Source organism: Sebastes umbrosus, chromosome 12 (assembly GCF_015220745.1).
Source record: "Sebastes umbrosus isolate fSebUmb1 chromosome 12, fSebUmb1.pri, whole genome shotgun sequence".
In the NCBI taxonomy this organism is placed as follows: domain Eukaryota; kingdom Metazoa; phylum Chordata; class Actinopteri; order Perciformes; family Sebastidae; genus Sebastes; species Sebastes umbrosus.
In genome coordinates, this window is record NC_051280.1 from 21,730,180 (window position 1) to 21,750,476 (window position 20,297).

General features: G+C 42.2%; 1 protein-coding gene across 3 annotated transcripts in view; it reads left to right on the top strand.

Moving 5' to 3' along the window:
• The window catches only part of epha4b (eph receptor A4b), a 95,634-nt gene that overhangs the window by 68,225 nt on the left and 7,112 nt on the right, over positions 1-20,297 (top strand). For all 3 annotated transcript variants that reach the window (XM_037787534.1, XM_037787535.1, XM_037787533.1), the window contains exons 11-14: positions 7,278-7,345; positions 8,189-8,314; positions 8,416-8,601; positions 16,539-16,600. In XM_037787534.1, coding sequence (XP_037643462.1) covers positions 7,278-7,345; positions 8,189-8,314; positions 8,416-8,601; positions 16,539-16,600 — 442 coding nt within the window. The remainder of the gene's footprint in view (positions 1-7,277; positions 7,346-8,188; positions 8,315-8,415; positions 8,602-16,538; positions 16,601-20,297) is intronic.

Consider the following 20,297-nt stretch of genomic DNA (forward strand, 5'->3'; position numbering starts at 1 on the left):
AAGTCAAGATTAACAAAGTCTCAAGTCCTAAACGTTGAGTTTGGAGTCCTGAACTCGTCAACAAATATAATGCCATTTTAACAATAGAGTAACTGGCACCAACTGGCGCTCAGTAACGCAACGTTAGTTCTTCATGGTTTTCTCCTGCAACTTGATTGGATGTTGTCGGATTGGTTCAAACAAAGTGGATCTGGGGGAATTAAGTGTAAGATAATCAAATGCAAGTCCAAATAATATTCACCAAAAATAAATAATAGAGTCCAGAGTTCAACAAACAAACACCACTTCTTGGGGATTCAGCCTTAAACAACAAAAGATAGAAATTCAGTTTGCTCAGTTCAGTTAATTTTGTTTCCTCACAAGTAAATCCTCCTCCCAAACAAAATCAATAAAGGATCTCTCAAAAAATAAATAAACCCAACATCTGCGACGCTGTAAGAGTTACCTCCAGAACCATGCAGTTAATCGTCTTCGTGCACACACTTTTTTAATAACATACTTTTTAATCTTTGGGCTTGGAGGAAAGGAATCAAGTATTTTCAAGTCAAAAGGCTTAAGTCCAAGTGAAGTCACGAGGGTTGAAGTCCAAGTCAAGTTGCAAGTCCATTTTATTTTGTCAAGTAGAGTCTAAAGTCATCAAATTTGGGAATCAAGTCCAAGTCATATGACTCGAGTCCACACCCCTGTCTTGAAGCTGTGCTAACAAGGCTAGTATAAGAATTAGAAAAATAAATATAAAGAAAAAAGTTTTAAGGATGAAAAAATATGAATGTATGTAATACAAGTATTAAATACAATATATACAAATACAATAACATGGCGTACACATTCAAGTGCTAATATGAAGATGTGTAGGGCAATGCAAAGGATTCACAGAGGATATACAGAGGACAGAGTTCACCTTCCTGACGGCCTGAGGGAAGAGAGGTTCCATCTTTATATTAAAAAGATTATACTATAAATTAATTATAAATTAATTATTTTAGAAGGTCTGACTATAATGTTTGCACCACATTAATGATTAGAGCTATCATGTGACAGAAAGACATTTTGAATTCAGCCTTTACTCATCCATGTTCATGTGAGTTGACCTCCATGTGCTCTGGTTTCTTCCCAGTGTCAAGTGGACTGAATACTGTGTTTATCTATCTTGCGTTAGGCTTGTGATGGACTGGTGACCTGCACTAAGTGTCTAAGTGGTTCATTTCAACTCCTTCCTCACATTTATACCACATTTGGTTCACCAGAGACTGGCCTCATTTTCTGTAATTTACGGTTACATCGTGGTTTAGTCCATTCTCTTTTTTCTCTCACTCTCTAAGGACATGTCCTCCAGATGTTGACTGACACTCTTCTCTTTGTCATCTGCTCTTAATCTGTCCATCAACTCTCTCATCCTTTCTCTTCCTCTCCTTCACGAGTGTTCCTCGATCCATGCTGACAATATCAACGTCTCCATCCCTCCTTGTTTCAATCACCTTCTCTCCTGCACGATTTGACATCTCCTCCCTTTAGACTCCATTTCTATTTAGCACTCTTTCTTCTCATAATATGTCTTCTCTCTCTTCCTTTTTATCTTCAGCTCCTGTTGCCGCCCCACCTCTCTTTCTGTCCACTTCCCTTACATTTCTATTCCTATATGGCTGCCTCCCCGTCTCTCCTCGCTCTTTCCCTCCATCTGATTGCTTGTTAGTTGGTATGCAGGCTTGGACCCCCATTGTGCGTTCTTGCCTGTCAGCACTCTCTTTTTCCATCTCCCTCTCCACCTCTCTCTCTTTATTTCTCTTTCCCAGCTCCCAGTGTCCACTCTTTCTATTAAAAAAAAAAAAAAAGCAGCACAAAGAAAAAGAGAGCAGGGTCTGTTGGGGGGGAGGATAAATGGATGGAAACAGGAGGAAGAAAAAGAGGATATGTGGGTTATTGGAAAAGGGAATGTTTTTACTTAAAGGAAGAATTACGAACGAATGTAACACCCCAGAGAGATAAAGGGCAGAATGGGAGAGGAAAACGGGGGAGGGGCCACGGCGACGATAATATATGGATGGAGTTCTACGAAGGTGGGAGCTTGCTAGCAGAATGACAAATGGGTCTCGAGTGACAGAGTATTATATTAAAAAGTAAATTGATATGCAAATGTGGAGTGTGTGGCTTTGGAGGACAGGGATAGCCTGTTGTCCTCACTGAAGTGGAACAGAGAGAGGCAGAGAGAAAGGTGAGAGCCCGGGTGTGATGGTGATATCGCAGTCCATTAAAGTGTGTGTTTTTGCGCGATTGGTGCAGGTGTGCGTGCTTTAAATCTGCATGAATATACAGCTGTGTGTGCGGGGTTGTGTGTTGTTTACTGTATGAAACAGCAGAGTAAAGTGTAATTAGATGGCAAATGGAACAATGATTTCTCCCACAGTGACGGATAGGGCAGCATAAAGAAGCAGCTAGTGGCGTTACTCATTACAAAGTCTGTTCCAGCTCAAGAAGCTGGATGGATGCTCATAGTGTAAAGTGAAAACCTGTGGCATCCAAATCAATAGCAGAAAAGCCACTCAACGAGGCTATGTGGTCACCATAACCATGTTTTCTGCAGTTACAAAACATGCTCACTACTAACTTGCTTTGCTGAATGCAAGTAGTTGCATGGATTACAAGCACTGACAGCGTTTTTTCCCCCCCCCAATCCAGGAGGAGACATTCCTGTACAGTTGGGGTACAAGGCACTGGACTTTAATTCCCAAACAATGAAACTGCATTGTGAATTACGTTTCGAGGGAAACAGATTTTACGATTGTTTTTGACGTATCACAAATACGTTTGTAATGATAGTCCACAGAAGGGAGGTCAGGGTGAGTCAAACAAACACAGGACTTTCACCCAGGAAACCGCTGTTTGTGAAACTCTTATTTTAATTTACATCCATAGGTTAATAACGTATCAAACATAGTAATTTTAAGCCAAACCATGATATTTTTTGCTAAACCTCACCAAGTAGTTTTATTGCCTAAACCTAAGGAAATAGTTTTGTTCGTTTTTTTTGTTCTGTTTCAATTGACGTTAACCACGTGTTTAAAACTGTTTAAAGCTGTTTAAAGCTGTTTAAAGCTGTTTAAAGCTGCGACCGTAATCCAGAAGTAAATACATTTCCCTCGATAAGTAATTGAGAATGCAGTTTCGTTGTATGGGAACGCAATTTTGTAGGAGACAGATTTGCACATTTCGTTAGGTTTAGGCTAACAATCTAGCCAAGAGTAAATGACAAAAAAACAGGAGTCACACATGAGTAAAGATACAAAATTAAATGTATTGTGAGCTTGAGCTGAAATAAATTTTAATGAGGAACATCAGTCATGAATGCAAAACACAAAACCTTAATGCAAAGTAGATTGTGGAGGCCCGGGAGGGAAAAAAGAGAATAATGTCAGCTGTGAAGCCACTTAAATGGACTGAGGCCCAAGCTATTCAGGTATATACTGTTTCCTGATGTCCATTCTCTTCTCTGCTTATTGGCTCAAGTAGGGGTCACAAACATTTGGTTAAGGTTACACAAAAAGGTTGGTTAAATGTCAACAACAATTCAGAGTTGACTTTTTGTATGTTTAACTAAGACTATGATCTTTTTTCTAACCTAAACCTAATCATTAAAATGTTAATTTCTCTTTTAATGACAGTAGTGGATATTGCAGGGACAATAAATCTATAAACATATTTTTTAGGAAACAGAGATCATTGATTCCCAACACGTGTTCTGTAATGTATCTTGGATAAACTAAAGGGATTATACAATGAAGGGGCAAATACATGATTCAAATATTGTTATAACTAGTGTAAAGCTGACTAGATATTGATCAGGAAAACTGACCTTTTTAGAGTCAAAGAGAATATATTTGGCAGAAAGTGTAAAAAGTGGACCATTCACAAGCTGGACAAGCAGCCTAATTGTTTAAACATGGAATAACTTCAACTGAGAATAATCCATTTAAATGTGTGATTACCCTATGACAACTATTTGTTCTGTTATGTTGTTTTTGTGCTGCCGCCACATGTTACCACTTTCAAATGTGAAGTATTAAAAAAAAAAAAAACACCCGCGGCATCGGAAAATGGTTTCCACATTGTCCTCCTGAGTCCAGTTCTAGACTCTTTAACGGACAAATTACAGGTCAGTTGCATTTAGTTGAAAGTATTAAATAAAATATCTATTTCGAACACACACACACACACACACACACACACACACACACACACACACACAGACAGACACAGCTGTCGGGGGAAAACAAAAGCCACAGCCATGTCAGGTTTTGTGCCATGTTTAAGACTGCAGCGCTAATGATTCATGACACTTCTAACTGAAGAGGAGAAATGAGTCGCTCTGTAATTACTATGGAAATGTGTTCATTTCCCATCAGACACACACACACACACACACACACACACACACACACACTCATGCATGCCATGCACCCGTGGAGACACACACACTTACACAGATACACGTCTAGCAGTGATGGGGAAGTGTTTTGAACGTGGGTTTCTACACGTGTGTGTGTGTGTGTGTGTGTGTGTGTGTGTGTGTGTGTGTGCGTGTGTGTGTACACCCCCACGGGATTATCACAGTTGGAGCAGAGGTGTGACCCATGCTCCCATTCCCCATATGCTCTAAACACATGCCCCAGAGCACTGTGTGTGTGTGAGAGTGTGTGTCAAGGGGGTAATGATAGTCCCTTGGTGTTTGACTGGCTTGAGCCCAGCTGATAACCAGGTGGGGCCCAGAGAACATTATGCCCCCTCCTCTTTATCCCCAAATACCAGCAACCAGTCTCTAACCTTATGTGTGTGTGTGTGTGTGTGTGTGTGTGTATTCCCAAGACAGCCTATTGATGTCTGGGTTATACCATGCATTCAGCTGTGTAAAATCAACACACGGATTAAACACCAAATGACTGAGATTTACTGAGCCTAGCGAGACCCCACCTTTCTCCATTTCTGTCTCATTAATGCTTTACTCCATTTCTTTTCCACTCAGTATTCCTCTTTTATTACTTTTGTCTGTTTTAACTCTATCCAACTTCTCCTCTCCCCTCTTCTTCATTAAATCTTGCTCCTTTTCTCCTCTGTCCTCCTCCACTCTGCTTCCTTAAAAGGGGACATATCATGCTCATTTTCAGGTTCATACTTTTTGGGGTTTCTACTAGAACATGTTTACATGCTTTTATGTTTAAAAAACACGTTATTTTTCGCTCTCTGTCTGAAACGCTCCGTTTTAGTGCCTGTCTCTTTAAACTCTCCTCCCAAAAAAGCCCATTCTGCTCTGATTGGCTTACAAGGAAAATATGGTGCACCTTTGCAAAGGTAGTTCTCAATCTGTGGGTGATATATAGGGTGGTGTGGGGATAAGATAAGATAAGATAAGATATTCCTTTATTCGTCCCACAGTGGGGAAGATGGATGGCGTATTTTTGTAGGCCAACCCGGAGGTTAGAATCACACGGGTTCCCTCGACCAATGGGATTTTTTTCCATTGGGTTTTGGATTATTATAGAAAATTAGCTCTGTGGCAAACACACGTTTATGATACTTACACGTTTTATTACGTAAAATAATCTCCGCAAATGAACATCCCTTTTATTATTTTTGAAGTGTGAATGCAATCGTCAGACGTAAAAAGCTAACGTTAGGCTATAAACGAACCACAACACGGTCGCATGAGCGCGAGTTTACACAACGAGGCTGTAAAGACGGATGAGTCGGCGTGATGATTTTTAGTAGTCTCATTTAGCAACCGCCTTTTTTAAGACATATGAAAGCTTCAATTTACTGTATTATGTATTGAAGTATTTTATATTGTAGAACAAAACATTATAATCTCTTAAGCTTATGCATCTAACTAAAAACCCATTCAAAAAACTCATGGACTTCGAGACAAGGGAACCGGAAGTGCTAAAATGTTAACTCATGTCCGGGTTTTAGGACTCCTTCCTGCATCACTCTATTCTGATGAGCCTGCCTGTTACATAGGAAGGGGAGCCAAATCTGACTGGCTTGTTGAATCACATGTTTTCTGATCTAGGCAGCCCACAAAAAAACTGGCTAGGTTGTCTTATTTCACAGTTTGTGGGTTGGTAAGCACTCCAGATACCCAAGTGTATGAGCACAAGCACTGAAAAAGTGAGTTTTTCACGATATGTCCCCCCTTTAGATCACGTACAGCCGGTACTGATGATTCCCAGTCACTCTTGGCTCTGAGCCCAAATCAATTCATCTTCATGATGGACAGACGTACCGACTATCTGTACAACAGTCAGAGGAGAATTTGGCCAAGAGGGAAAAAGAGGAGGGGAGAGGAGGCTGTATTGTTTATGTCGTGTTTAGTACCTCGTTATATGAAACTGCTTTTACATTTTATGTTTTTTGTCCTAAAATGTTTGTGCCGAATTTAAAAGAGCCGTAAATCTCAGAGACAGTGTTATGGGTGATCAGGGCTGTTAAACACTGTTTGAGGCGGATGAAGCTCAACAAAGTGGAAAGAAAATACACTGACACAAACATAATGACACCCCACAAAAACACACACACACACACACACACACACTAGCAGCATCCCCCGCATTGAGGTCTGTAAAACAGAGTAAGTTAAACACTTCCTCACAGCTGGACGGCAGGATTGACTTGATCAATTTGTCAATATTTTGTCTTGATCATTGGACTGACCCGCGCTGCAGGGTGTGTGCCTGTGTGCACAGGGGGGTGGGAAAAGGGCACAGAGGTGTGTGTTGTGTGTGTGTTGTGTGTGTGTGTGTGTGACGCATGGCAATATTGAAGGCAGTGGTAAATGGCCGGAGGGGTTCACGGATGGGTAAAGAGAGGCATTATGCATAGATCTGACTCTATAGGGACATCTATGACACACTCACACTCACATTCACACAACCTCAGGCATAACAGCTTAGAAGGAACGGTGGAATTGACGGGTAGACGCAGAGAAAAAGAGGAACAGTTTGGGGCTTTGTTTCCTCCAGGCTCGTCTCAGAGGAGTGGGCGTGTTGAGACAAAAGGAAATATCTAGTTGTTCCTACACACAGCTATTGGCTATGCACAGTGTAGCACAGGACTTTACTGGAAATATCACAGATTTAATCAAACATCTGTGTGGAATTGCACATATGTGATCTTCTATAGATGTGCCATAAAGCTATATTGGTATCTGTGTGATGGAAAAACAGTCTATACTGTGTCTATAGGTCTATATGTTGGATCATAATCCAGCTGTGCATTTTCTTTTTCAGGCACTGTGGATATATCAAAGCCAAGCAGGACCCTGATGAAGAGAAGATGCAGTTCCAACATGGCCGAGGTAAAGACACAAACACGTAAATGTTTGTATGTTTGCAATCAAAAATGGGAATGTTTCAGTTTATCACCTGAAATTCATCACTGTATTCAGTAAAATTATAGCATGAGGCATACAAATGTGTTTTGTTTTTGTTTGTTAAACTGAATGATTTACTTTTAAATGTAAGTTTGTGCTCATCCAAGCATCTCACACAAACGTAACTCGTCTTTAAACCGAGCTTCACACCGAGCTTCACACCATCCTGCAATGGGTCACATCATTTCCTGTATTTGTGGTTTACACTCCAGGAGCAAAAGCACTCGAAAGTAACAACACCCTGACAATTACTATTTGTTTATTCACATAAAACAGTCATACTTTGCATACCTTCAAATGTATCATGAGAACAGTCAGAGCCACAGAACAACATACAGTCAGTGTACACGTAAGTCTCCAACTTCTCAGATGAATAAACCACATTGTTTCACACTTTCTTGCTCAAATGTTTGCTGGCAAAGTGTAGCTCCTTATGGGTTCCTGTTAAAAATTATGAGTCATTTTAACACCGCTGCTAACAAAGTAGTTATGTGTTTAATTATGTAATAATTTGCAATGTCACTCAAACAGAGCACCCACGCTCAGGCTCGCCGTTTCAACACGTGTTCACACTGCTGAAATGTCCGAGTAGGAATCAGCGTCGGCTCCTGCAGGAAACCATTTCCCCAGAGGGATCAATACCCTATTAATACTGTTAACTTTCTACAATAAATGGAACGCCATACGCCGAGCAAAAGCTGGCTATATTTCAGTACATTTAGCATTCATATATCTCTCCCCATTTCTCCTCTTTTCCCGCTCATGCAGTCAAGCTGCCAGGCAGCAGGACCTACATCCATCCTCACACTTACGAAGACCCCAACCAGGCTGTCAGGGACTTTGCCAAAGAGATCGATGCTTCCAATATTCGCATAGAGAGAGTCATTGGAGCTGGTGAGTTGGCTGTAAAACAGCAGTAGACTGTTAATGACGCCAAAAACAGTTAAAATTTAACTTGAATTCAAATTACGACTGCCTTTTTTTTTTGTGTGTAGGAGAGTTTGGGGAAGTGTGCAGCGGTCGGCTGCGTGTTCAGGGAAAAAGGGAGATCTACGTGGCCATCAAGAGTCTGAAGGCGGGATACTCTGACAAACAGAGGAGGGACTTCCTGTCTGAGGCCTCCATCATGGGGCAGTTTGACCATCCGAACATCATCAGGCTGGAGGGTGTCGTCACCAGATGTGAGTGATGTATTTGGTTGTGTAACCGTACACTCTATCTATCTGTGAGTGTGTGTGTCTGTCACATAACTGTGTGAGAGGTTTTGGTGATGTAAGTAAGAGCTGACCCTGGATCAGATAAAAGCTCCATTACCATGGTAACACACATGGTGGTGTGCATGTGAACGGCGCCTGTCTGCCTCTCAAACGGCCACTTGTTTACCTCACATGATTGTGTTAGGCAATTAGAGCGAGTGTGTTCATGAGGGTGAGACAGACACAGGCCTGGTTCAACAAGATAGCTGATTCGTTATCGCCGGGCCTCGCTCCCTCAATCACACTCTCTCTCTCTCTGTCCATCTATGCCTCTCTCATCTCATACCTCTCAGTCAGTGTCCATCTAATCTTCTCATTCAATCGCTCCCCACTTCTCTCCTGTCCCTCTAGTCCTCTCTCTCTCTGTCTTTGTCTCCCTCACACCAGAATATGTTGGCTAAATTTGAAAACACATCTTTTTTTCCTCTCAGTTTTGGTCCTATGACCACACTAAAGGCACAACTTGCTCTGCTGATGGTGTCCTTAGACCCTTGTCCTTGCTGTACCCGGGGTATCTCTGCCTTTATGACCCAACAGTTATCGCAACCAAAATGTAAATCTTGGTTTGTGTGGCTCGGTTCTCATAAATTCTGAAATGGTCTAACATTGGCAAATGTCAAATATTTATGTGATCATGACCTGTAAAGCCAACTGATGATGGAAATTTAAGAAGACAACTTTCTGTCACCATCGGCCAAATATTACGTTTGAATATTCGTTCTAAAAAATGCACATGGTTCGAACTATTCAAATATTGATTTTTGTGCATTATGTCCGTAACACTGTGTCCTAACTGGCTGCGATCTATGCAGCACCGCGCCGTTTTGAGCTGGACTTTTGTCGGTCTCCCCGTTTCCATTTATTCCTTTCGCTCGCTTTGAAAGCCTGCAATGGACGAGGCAGGGTTGACCCGTGAAGATGAAATGAGTTCACTACAAAAACCTAAATAAGGTGGCTGCTGGCTGGAGGTATATCGACAGGAGATCGCTTGAAAGTTTCCTACTTGCTGTTGGCTACATTGTCATTTCCAATAAATATCACAATATTAAATGTGCATTCAGCGCACGCGAGGCAGACAGCCACGGTAGTGCTGCTTTGTTTTCCACAATCAATTTTTAGTTTTCATATTCCAATATCTGTTTGATTCAAATATATATTTGAATTTGAAATATTCGCTGACAGCCCTAGATCTCTTATTTTAAACGTCAAAATAGACAATCACCAACACAGGCGTTGTCATTGTCATGGAAATCTTTGCAAAAACATGTAAACACGAGCATGGACGCACATCTGAGTTTTCAAAATGAGCCATCTTAATGTGGTTCCAGGACTCTTTCCCCTTCCTGTTCATGTTCACCTTGTTATGCAGATGTTTGTAGAGATCTACAGACAAGCAAAAGGAAGAGGGAGAAACAGAATGGTAAACATGCAGGCGGACAAATAAACCTCCGCTTTCCCCCTCGTCTCACTCCCCCTCTCTCTATCCCTGTCACACACTCACTCACACACACACACACACCAAGATCTTGAGTCCATCACACACCGGTGCTCAGTGGCACTTAGGCCAACAATAAAAGAGCAAATGCATATGCATAGGCTTTTATCATGAATATTAATAATTCATAAAGTTAATTGGATGTGTTTTTTAGCCTCATGAATATTCAGCAGCATGCATATTAAGAATGAGAACCACACTGCATTTCTTATTCACTTCCTCTTACTCTGTCACTCTCTCTCTCTCTCTCTCTCTTATTGTCTAAATAATGCTCTGTGTTAACTGTGACCTACGGTTAGCAGGGTTGAGGCAGTTTGTAGAAGTACTACAGCAACTAACTAAATCAAATGTGTTTTTTCTGTATTCTGGCAGGCAGACATGTAATTATGGCACTTCCTTTTCAATGGCACACACCATTCTGATTTAAAATACCAGAATAAATTCAAGAATTACTGCCAAATCCTTGATATTTTCTGGCAGAAGACAATAGCGGAGCCGACTGTGGAATGGTTGGCTCGACAAGCAAGTTAAACATAATAAGGCGCTCTTTACTTTGCTGCGCTCTATGAATATAAAAATATGTTTGTGCGTGTTGTTTTTGCCGTGTGTGCATGTGTAACGAGCGTCTGTCTGCTTCTACACGCGTTTCTTTGTGTCTCTCTTCTCACCTGTCTTCACGGCACATTGAGAAGCTGATAGAGCCCCTCAGAAACAAATCTCACCAGCGGAGCAGTAATTTCACAGGTCACAGCCCAGGGTGCGTATGTGAGAGTGAGGGGGTGAGAGTTGAGATGGGTCAATAATTCCTTCAGGCCTTTTTCTCCAGCACCAGCTGGTCCCTTCACACCGCCCTCAGTCTAATCAGGCAGGCCGACCCTGACTGCTCTGGACTCAGGTGTGTTGGATTGGTTTGTGTAGGTGTAAATTGTAGTAGAATCAGCAGTTATAGGAGCACTATTGGTTGGAGTCGTTGTTGTCACAGCTCTGCTGTAGCAGTAATAGAAGTAGCTGTGGTAGTATAAAGCACCAGTAGTAGTTGTAACAATATTAATAGCCGTAGTAGCAGAGTGAGGACATCAGACAGGAAATAAGATTAATGTCCTCATACTAAAATACGCTTATTTGCTTCCTAGTAGGGATGCACTGATCTGACTTTTTCAGTCCCGATACCGGTAGCGATACCTGGGCTTTGGGTATCGGCCGATACCGAGTATCGTTGTTTCGGAACAAGGTTGATTTTTCTGAGCTTTTGCACTGTGAATAAAGGCATCAACCAATCACGTTGTGCGGAACAGTCCAAACCAAGACAACAAACTTTATTACTCCTTTCAACCTTGTCAAAGGCAGTGAGACCAGATCCACTACCGTCTATTCTTACCTTTCACAATAAAAGCCCTAGACATATAATATTCACAGGCGAGTATTTCGCATTTTCTTTCCGTTTATTCATCACGCCCCCTGATGTGTAAAGATCTTTAGTTAGAGGGCTACAGAAGTGCTGGTAGGCAGTTTTTCTTTTAATCTTTGAACGGAGCCAGGCTTGCTGTTTTACCCCTTTCCCAGTCTTTATGCTAAGCTAAGCTAAACAGCTGCTGTCTGGAGCTTCCTATTTAAAGGAAAGACATGAGATCATCATCTGAGTCAGGGCAAGAAAGAGAATAAGTGCATTTCTTTAAATAGGAAGGAGGGGCATTTTAGAATGATTCATATTGTTAATGGTAGTCTTACAAGTAACAGCAGAGTAGTAGAAGTACTACTAGTAGTAATAGTTATAATGGGGGTAGTGATGGAGGCAGATGTGGTAGCACTGATGGTTGCAGTGGTATTTATTTGAAATTTGCACAGTTGTACTTTGTATTGGGTATGTGCTCATTTTGTCTGTCTGCGTTTTCCTTTTTCATTCATTTCAGTGTGTGTGTGTGTGTGTGTGTGTGTGTGTGTGTGTGTGTGTGTGTGTGTGTGTGTGTGTGTGTACTCTCTCCGCTTAAAACCTCATAAGCCCTCAGCCCCTGCCGTGTGCCACTCTAATAACCTACTCTGCTGTCTGTCACCTGATTGTTGCTATTGTCATGCTAATTAGAGCACCACATGCGGAAAAAGAGAAAAAAATAGATCTTTCTTTTCACTATCTGTCTCCCTACACATCAGGAAAGTGCAGCAATCTGCCCCCCCCCCACTCCCTCACTCCCTCCCTCCCTCCCCCCCTCTCCATCTCCTTATCTTCCCTTCATCTCCCCCGTCCCTCATTTTATCCATCCACCCTTTATGTGTTTTACAATCGCTGCAACAATCGGCTCATTTGGAAAACCCTCAATTACCGAGCTCCATCTCATCTGCCCACATCGTACACACACACAACGCACACACACATACACACACACACACACACACACACACACATAAAAAAAGCTGCCCTACAAAGGTGCTATTAAAACCGGCAAAACCACCCGTCTTTTCCGCCCGTCTTCTGTTTGAAGAAACTAGTGATTAGTTTTAACTGTGTGTCTTTGTGCGCCGAACAATACGTGTTTCAATCTTTCCTGTCAGAGTGTTTGAAATTATTCATGTTTTGAACACGTATGCAGATCTGGAGATTGGGGACAAATGAGGAAGAGGAGGGGAAACGTAGGAGAAAAGGTGACGACGGGTGCGGGACGGAGGGAAGGAAGGAAGGAAGGGAGGGGACGGATGGATGAGATAGGACACAAGAGTGAGGAAATGAGAGACGATGGGGCTTGAGAACAAATGAGGGCAACGGGGGGAAGATGTTTCGAAGAGATTCGAGTTGGGGGAAAGGGGGCGGATAGACGAGAGGAGAGATGGCGAGGAGACAAACGTGAGGAAATGAGAGGAGATGAGAAAGCGAAGAGGGGTGGAGGAGGTGAAGAGAGGGGTGGAGATAAGGTTATTGAGTTTCTGTCTTACTGTTTCTCCGCGCACCCCCGCACCCTCACATGGCGCTTCCCAGAACAGAGATCTGTCCTGTGTTAAAAGCATTGTATCACTTAGTTCAGAGCCTTAACATTAATCAATACAGCAGTTATTTCATTTTCTCGTTTGTACCTTGGGCCGTCTCATTCAATAATGCGGTAATGCGGCCCGCCGGCGCAAACACAGATAGCCTCTCGTAATGTAATTGTCCACATGTATACAGACTGTATCACTTTCATTTACACTCTCACCAGCACACACAGAAACAGCCTCTCATAATGTCATTTACCAGATATACTGCATACACGTAGTCTCCATCACTTTGATGCACACACAATTCACAAATTAACACGCACGTGTAAATGACCCTACCGTAGCTCTATCCTGGGGAAAGCAAAGACAACACTTTCACTTAATGAAGAGCTGGAAAAAGAAGAGCAAACTCTGCACTGATCGTTCCATAACACACTCCACCTGGCAGAACATCAATACCCAATCTGTACACACACAAACACCAACACACACACATACTGGGAGGTGTTTTCAGCTCCACAGACGGCTGCGTTATTTGTGAGGGCGATGAAAGGCTATACATTTGAATGAATATGAACGTGATTAGTTAATTATGTGCTTTCAGGAGGAAATTGCGGAGCGCTCGCGAATGTTTGGCGGAGAGGAGCTCAGCGACGAGTTGGAGAGGCTCCGTCCTGCCAGTGTGTGTGTGTGTGTGTGTGTTTGAAATGTGGATGGCATGCGATAAAGTCGCTAAAAGAACTGAAAGGGATTCATTGTATCATCGAGTGTGTGTGTGAGTGTGTGTTTGCGCTGGCACTTGACAAAAAGAGACGGAATGAGCTAATATACAGCTCGAGTGCGTGTGGTCGGTTTTATTGGTAACCTCTGTTATCTTTTAGAGTTGCAGGGATAATTCTGTATGGCAGGTGTCCAGATGATGACTAGTGATAGCAGAGTGTGTGTGTGAGTGTGTTTGTGTGTGTGTGAGTGTATGCCAGGCTCACATGGTTTTCTAAGCCGACACGACAGGATGAATGTGTTTCATTGTGCTTCGCTCTTGACCGCGTCTAACACCGTCGGCCTGGAAGTAATATTCTCCTTCACTGGTAACATACATGGGCTTATACACACACAGACACACACACACACACACACACACACACACACACACACACACACATCTCGCCAGGTGGACAGAAGGGCTGTGAAGAGTCGTACCTCTTCCCAGTCGGGATCAATCCCATCAACTGTTTTATCCGTCGCTGTGACAAACAAAAACACACAAAGGCACACGTATGTCCTCCACCTATGATCAGAGCTGAAATCCGGCGGTCATCATCGTGCCGCCGCCCCCCCATCACCACCCACTTGCCATGCCCTGAAACCAGCTCTGTCTCTCTCACACACACACACACACGCACACACACACACACACACAAACACAAACACACACGCATAGAGTGACACACCACACACAACACAGGCCCCGTGTGGAGATAAATGTGACCAGTAGTCCTCACCCCCAGCAGAAGAAAATCCAATTCTCTTTCACTTTTATCCCTGAGACTAATGTTACTGTCAGAGAAGACACCACCACCAGAGACCAGGCGACTCTGTTTGTGTGTGTGTCCCGGCAGTATGTGTGTGTTTGTGTGTGTGTGTGTGTGTGTGTTTGCTGCAGTGAGATAGTGAATTCATTTAAGGTGATGTATTGCTGTCTTTACCTACAATCTCACTGTAGGCCTCGGTGGTGTTGTTCCTGCCTTTCCATGACAAGCTTTTGACCCCTCCTCCTTTCCTTTCCTCTCATCTCATTTCCTCCTCCTCCTTTTCTTTCCTTTCCTCCTCCTCTTCTCTTCTTCCCTCCTCACTTCCCCTTTCCTCCTCCCATACATCTTTCTTTTCCCTCTTTTAACCCTTTGCTTCTTTTCGCAATTTCCATTACACTTTTTAATCCTTGATTTGTTTTCTAGAAATTTCTTTCCCATTTAACCTTTTCTTTCAATTCATTTTACAATTTCAGTTGTTAATTATTTATTGGCATGACTATTGATTAAAAAAAAAACATGAGCCCTTTTCTTGGAAGGAAAGACTGGTTGCGTCCGTGATTCCATACTTTTAGTATGTCCGAAAGTATGAAACCAATAGTATGTGAATTATACTATTTCTGATGAAATATTACTGTATGCAAACGCTGGACACTACGACGGCACAAATATCCCACAATGCAATACGGTAGTGACGACAACGTTCATAACAGACGTTGACGGACAGCTCTGTAACATCAATAACGCTTCAGTTCAACTGTAAGTATAAGATTTCACTTTGCTAAGCGTAATAATTTTTTACATTCAGTTACAACTTTGATTCTCACTAATCGTCATTTTGGTCACATGAGGTTGGCACTGGTTGCCATGGTTACACGTGACCAATCGGCAAGGAGGCTCTCAGGAAGTGACGACGTAACTTACAGTTCAGTGCGTCCGAAACAATACATACATGTTTATTCACATGAAAGTATGTTGGACGATATTACACATATTGGGTATGTAATGCATAGTACGCGATTTCAAACCCTGCCTGGGACTTTTTTGGGGTACATTTTAAAAAATTTAATTTCTACTTTTTTTGTATTTTCTGTGTTTTTTAAGAAAACATTGTACAAGATGACTCTCTGTCTCCAATTCTTCAGTTTCCCTCTCCCTCTCTAGTGCTGTCTTTATCTCTCCCCCAGGTTTTTTCCCAGCATCTCTGAGGTCTGATTGAGGAAATGTGACCTATTCATCACAACTGACATAGTCTGTGTGTTTACAAGCCAAGCCAAGCACACACACTCATTTGTACTGCACATTGCGTGTTTGTTTGTGATTGGCAAAGCTCGGCTGTAGGGGGGTGGTACCTATAGGGAGAACCCTGTAAAACAGGGACAACTGCTGGTTTTGGTGTGTGTGCGTGTGTACATGTGATTGCAGGTACTTTGTTAATCATTTGTAAGCCCCACCAGATGCCATGCAGGGGACCATAGTGCGCGGGGCCTGTCAGTCAACCACCCATTCATCACACAAACACACACTCATGCAGGTGCATATAGCGATCCAGCCACAAACCCCCCCCCCTTCCCCTTGAGGCTGATTAGTATTCATGAGATCTCAGGAGGCCCCCTTATACACACACACACACCAACACACACATGTTCTGGTGGATTGGTCCATTCTAATTATCTCCTGGCGTTTATGGAGAGGGCTGATTAGAAGCTGTCAGTGTGACTGATGACGACATGCCACGTTATCCCCTGGAGAGAGACAGAGAGGAAGGCCGGCCACAGCTGTGGACGCCGCTACTTCACTGTCCTCGTCTGTTTATAGGTGGTGTTTGTTATTCTGCTCCACTAACAACAGCGTTTTGTTGTGTGCCTCCGTAGGTAAACCAGTGATGATCATAACAGAGTTCATGGAAAACGGATCTCTGGACACTTTTCTCAAGGTGAGTCACGGCTCAGCTGGAAGGAACACGGCGCACACATTTCCTCCAAGGTCAGGGCCACACGTCTTTACAAAGGCCATGTGACAAATGATGTCCCAGCTGCAAAGTGTTTGAAATTGTAGAGTTCATTCCCCCAAATTGCTGCACTGGAGGACACAGTCTTTTAAAAAATATATAAAAAGGTACCCGACTGAAATTGTCTTTCATCTCAAGCCGGAGTATTCAATCTATGAAAAGTTTTACACCAAGGTCTAACAAGTCTGCATTAAAATAAGCGCCATTTCTGCTGATTACAGTTTTTAAACTTGTTTTGAGCCAAATTTTCATATGAAATCACCACATCAGGAGTGTTTATGAAACACTTTTACAACCTAAAAAAGTGTGCAGCTAGGAACGACACATTTGACAATATAAAAAAAAGCAACGCATCTTTACTAAATGGTACAGTGTAAATATAAGAATAATTGTCATCTGTAGTTATTAGTGCTGTCGAAATTAATACATTCATTTTTTGTGATTAATTTGAAATGTTTAACACAGGGACGTAGGAATGACGTATTTTTGTAGGCCAACCAGGAAGTTAGAATCGCACTGGTTCCCTTGACAAAAAGCCAATGGGATTTTTCCATTGGGTTTTGGATTATTGCAGAAAATAAGCTCTGTGGCAATCATGCATTTATGATACTTACACTTTTTTTTCAGCAAGATAACCTTGACAAATGAATACCACTTTTATGAATTTTGAAATGTCAATGCAATCGCTACCGTTAGGTTAAAGACAAACAACGCCACGGCTCATTCCTGTAGCACTCTATTACCACAGGAGTAATTCATCTTTGACATATCTCAAAGTAAAACACCCTATAGAAACTACAGGGCTTTGCCAATCTACAATACAGCAGTGTGGTATTCGTGGGTGAATATCTGAACCTTATTAGCGCTAGTAGTTATACATGGTGAGTCTTTTATTGGGTGAAATGTTGAGTTTAAGTGACAGAACAAACGGTAAAAAGAATCAAAATCACTATTGTCTTAGCTGCAAGAAACATGCACTGAACTTTTTCTTTAGTAAGTATGGACAGAGGAGTGGATGAGAACAGAAACATCCAGATGGATGCGTGGTCTCCCCACGCTTTCATCACATGATGTTTGATACTGGGTCTATGAAATGCACTTAGCGTCTAGAACCCAGAGCAGAAAAACAGCAGCAGACTGCTGACAAATGGGCAATAAAGCAAAGAAAGTGTATTGCTTTGTGAGCAACATTTTGCTCCGTCAGGGGAATACAGAAATGAACAGTTCATTTCAAGTTTAATGTAATACCACAAAAGTCAAGATTGCAACTGAGGAAAACATTGAAAATAACCTGCAAAATACCAAAGAGATTTAAAAGAAATCAGCTTAATTATGAATGAACAGAGAAATACAGTCAGCAGAAATATTTCTAAAGACATTTATGATGCTGAACAAGTCTCTGAAAATGATCTCCGTTAAGGACGCAGAGTTTAAACTAGTTGAGTATTACAAAATGAAGTCCTGAAAAGCAGATTCTACTCAAAGTTATTGCTGAACCCCTTATCAGTGAGCAGATTTAAAAATCGAAGGAAGTCTGTGGAGGTATTTCTTTGTTATTGAAATCGACATTATGACAAGAGTTAGAGGAGCCTGTCACTCAATATGTCATTACATGAATTGATGTTTTTAAAGAATTACTCCTAAAAGCCTTCCTCTGAAACTCATCACAGATCTGCAGACGAATTAACTCTATTCAGAAAAATCTAAACGTATTTTCTCAAAATTGACAGGTTTTGAAGCATTTCTTAAAACGTCCAATTATATCCACACAAATATGGATCTTTCTGTAATTGCAGATGCGGAAGACAAGCAGATCATGTTGTAAATGTTGATAAATGTGTGATTCATGATTTCTGTTCATAAAAAACAAGCGGCAGAAGTAGTAAACGTAGCAGTATTGACTTTGCCAAGAAGCCTTGTATTGGGGTTTTGCACACACACCCAGATGAATAGCTTGCAGCCGTGGTGTGGCTCACATTGAAAGTCCCCCTGATTCATATTCAGAGTTGTTTGTCAGCCTGTAAAATCACTGCAGTGCTCCAAAGCCATTAAGCCTGTGATGATAGGCCCATCGCTAAATAGACAGCAATCCCATCAGCAACGCTGAAGCAAAATGAAATGAAATCTGACAGATAAAAAATGGCCTGAAACACACACACACACACACATACACACACACACATACAGTACATGCATGTTGTGTGTTACAGTTTGTATTGTAATGAGGGTCATAAAGTGTGCCCGCAGTGGCTCAATATAATTATGGAATTTTATGGGTTTTACAGCTCATCCGTGCTCCGGGCATCCATATGTGTCTTTAATTATGCTGACCATTTATTAAGCAGTCGTCCCTCGGAAATAACAAAACCACTGGTCTGTCAGAGGAGCTCCTCCTCCCTTAGTCTCCTTGTTTCTACCTACAGTAGCTTTTCTATCCCTTTCCCATAGTAAGTGTCTCCTTTTAAAAGGATAGAATGGGTGTTTTGAAGTGTGGTTGTATGAGGTCCTTATCCATAGTAGGTGTGTAACTTACAGTAGGTGACGGTCGGCGTGCCCTCAGTTTGGAGAAACAGACAGGAGCACCGACACTGGAGCAAAGCAACACAGAGCTGTGGACAGGACCGGCAGAAAAACTGATTTTAGCCACCTGAAAGAAAGGCTCACCTAAAAGAATTTAAGTGTACGCTATATTTAGAATATTTTCATGGCATTATCTTGCCGTCAGACAACCCTTTCCGACAGGGAACTGACCTGAAAGTGAAGCTTATCTATGCTCTCTCTCTATGACAAAAACAGTATAGATGTGTTTCACTTTCAGTTCAGTTCCATGTGGGAAAATATTCTAAATATAGCGTACACTTAAACGGATATACATGTTTTTAGGTGAGCCTTTCTTTTAGGTGGCTAAAATACGTTTTTCTGCCGTCCCCGTCCGCAGCACTGTACTGCTTTGCTCTGGTGTCGGTGCTCCTGTCTGTTTCTTGATGCTGGGGGAACACCAGCCGTCATCCACTGTAAGCAATACACCTACTATGGATAAGTACCTCATACCACCCCACTTCAAAACTCCCGAACTATCCCTTTAAGTTTTCTGTTAAAAACTTAAGTAATATGGCAGAATATGCCGTACAGTCTCATTTTCCGTCGTCACCTTTCTCATCCGTCTCCTTCATCTCCTTGTCTAACCTCTCTGCCCTGCATTTGTCTCCTCTCTCGTTCCCTGCCCTGCCCACCCTCCCTCCTCCTTCCTGGCAATGCAATGTGGTGGGCAGATTGATAGAGGAAGTCTGTAGGTTTGTTAGACAGTCCAATCAATCAGCATCTCACAAAGCCACCGGCTAATTAACTTACTCCACAGCTGCCGAGGGAGTGAGAGAGAAAGAACGATAGAGGAAGGGGCAGAGGGGGGGTGCACAGATGTAGAAAGATGAAGGAAGATAGATAGATAGATGGAGACCGAGTCAAAGTAATACAGAGTTCTCTCTCTCCGAGACATTGACTGAGGACAGACGGAGATGGATGGAGAGAACAAAGAGACAGAGGGAAGGAGAGATGATATAAAGGAGAGAGGGTGACTGATAACATGGATGGCTTTTTAACGGGGGCCGTTGGCCCGGGGCAG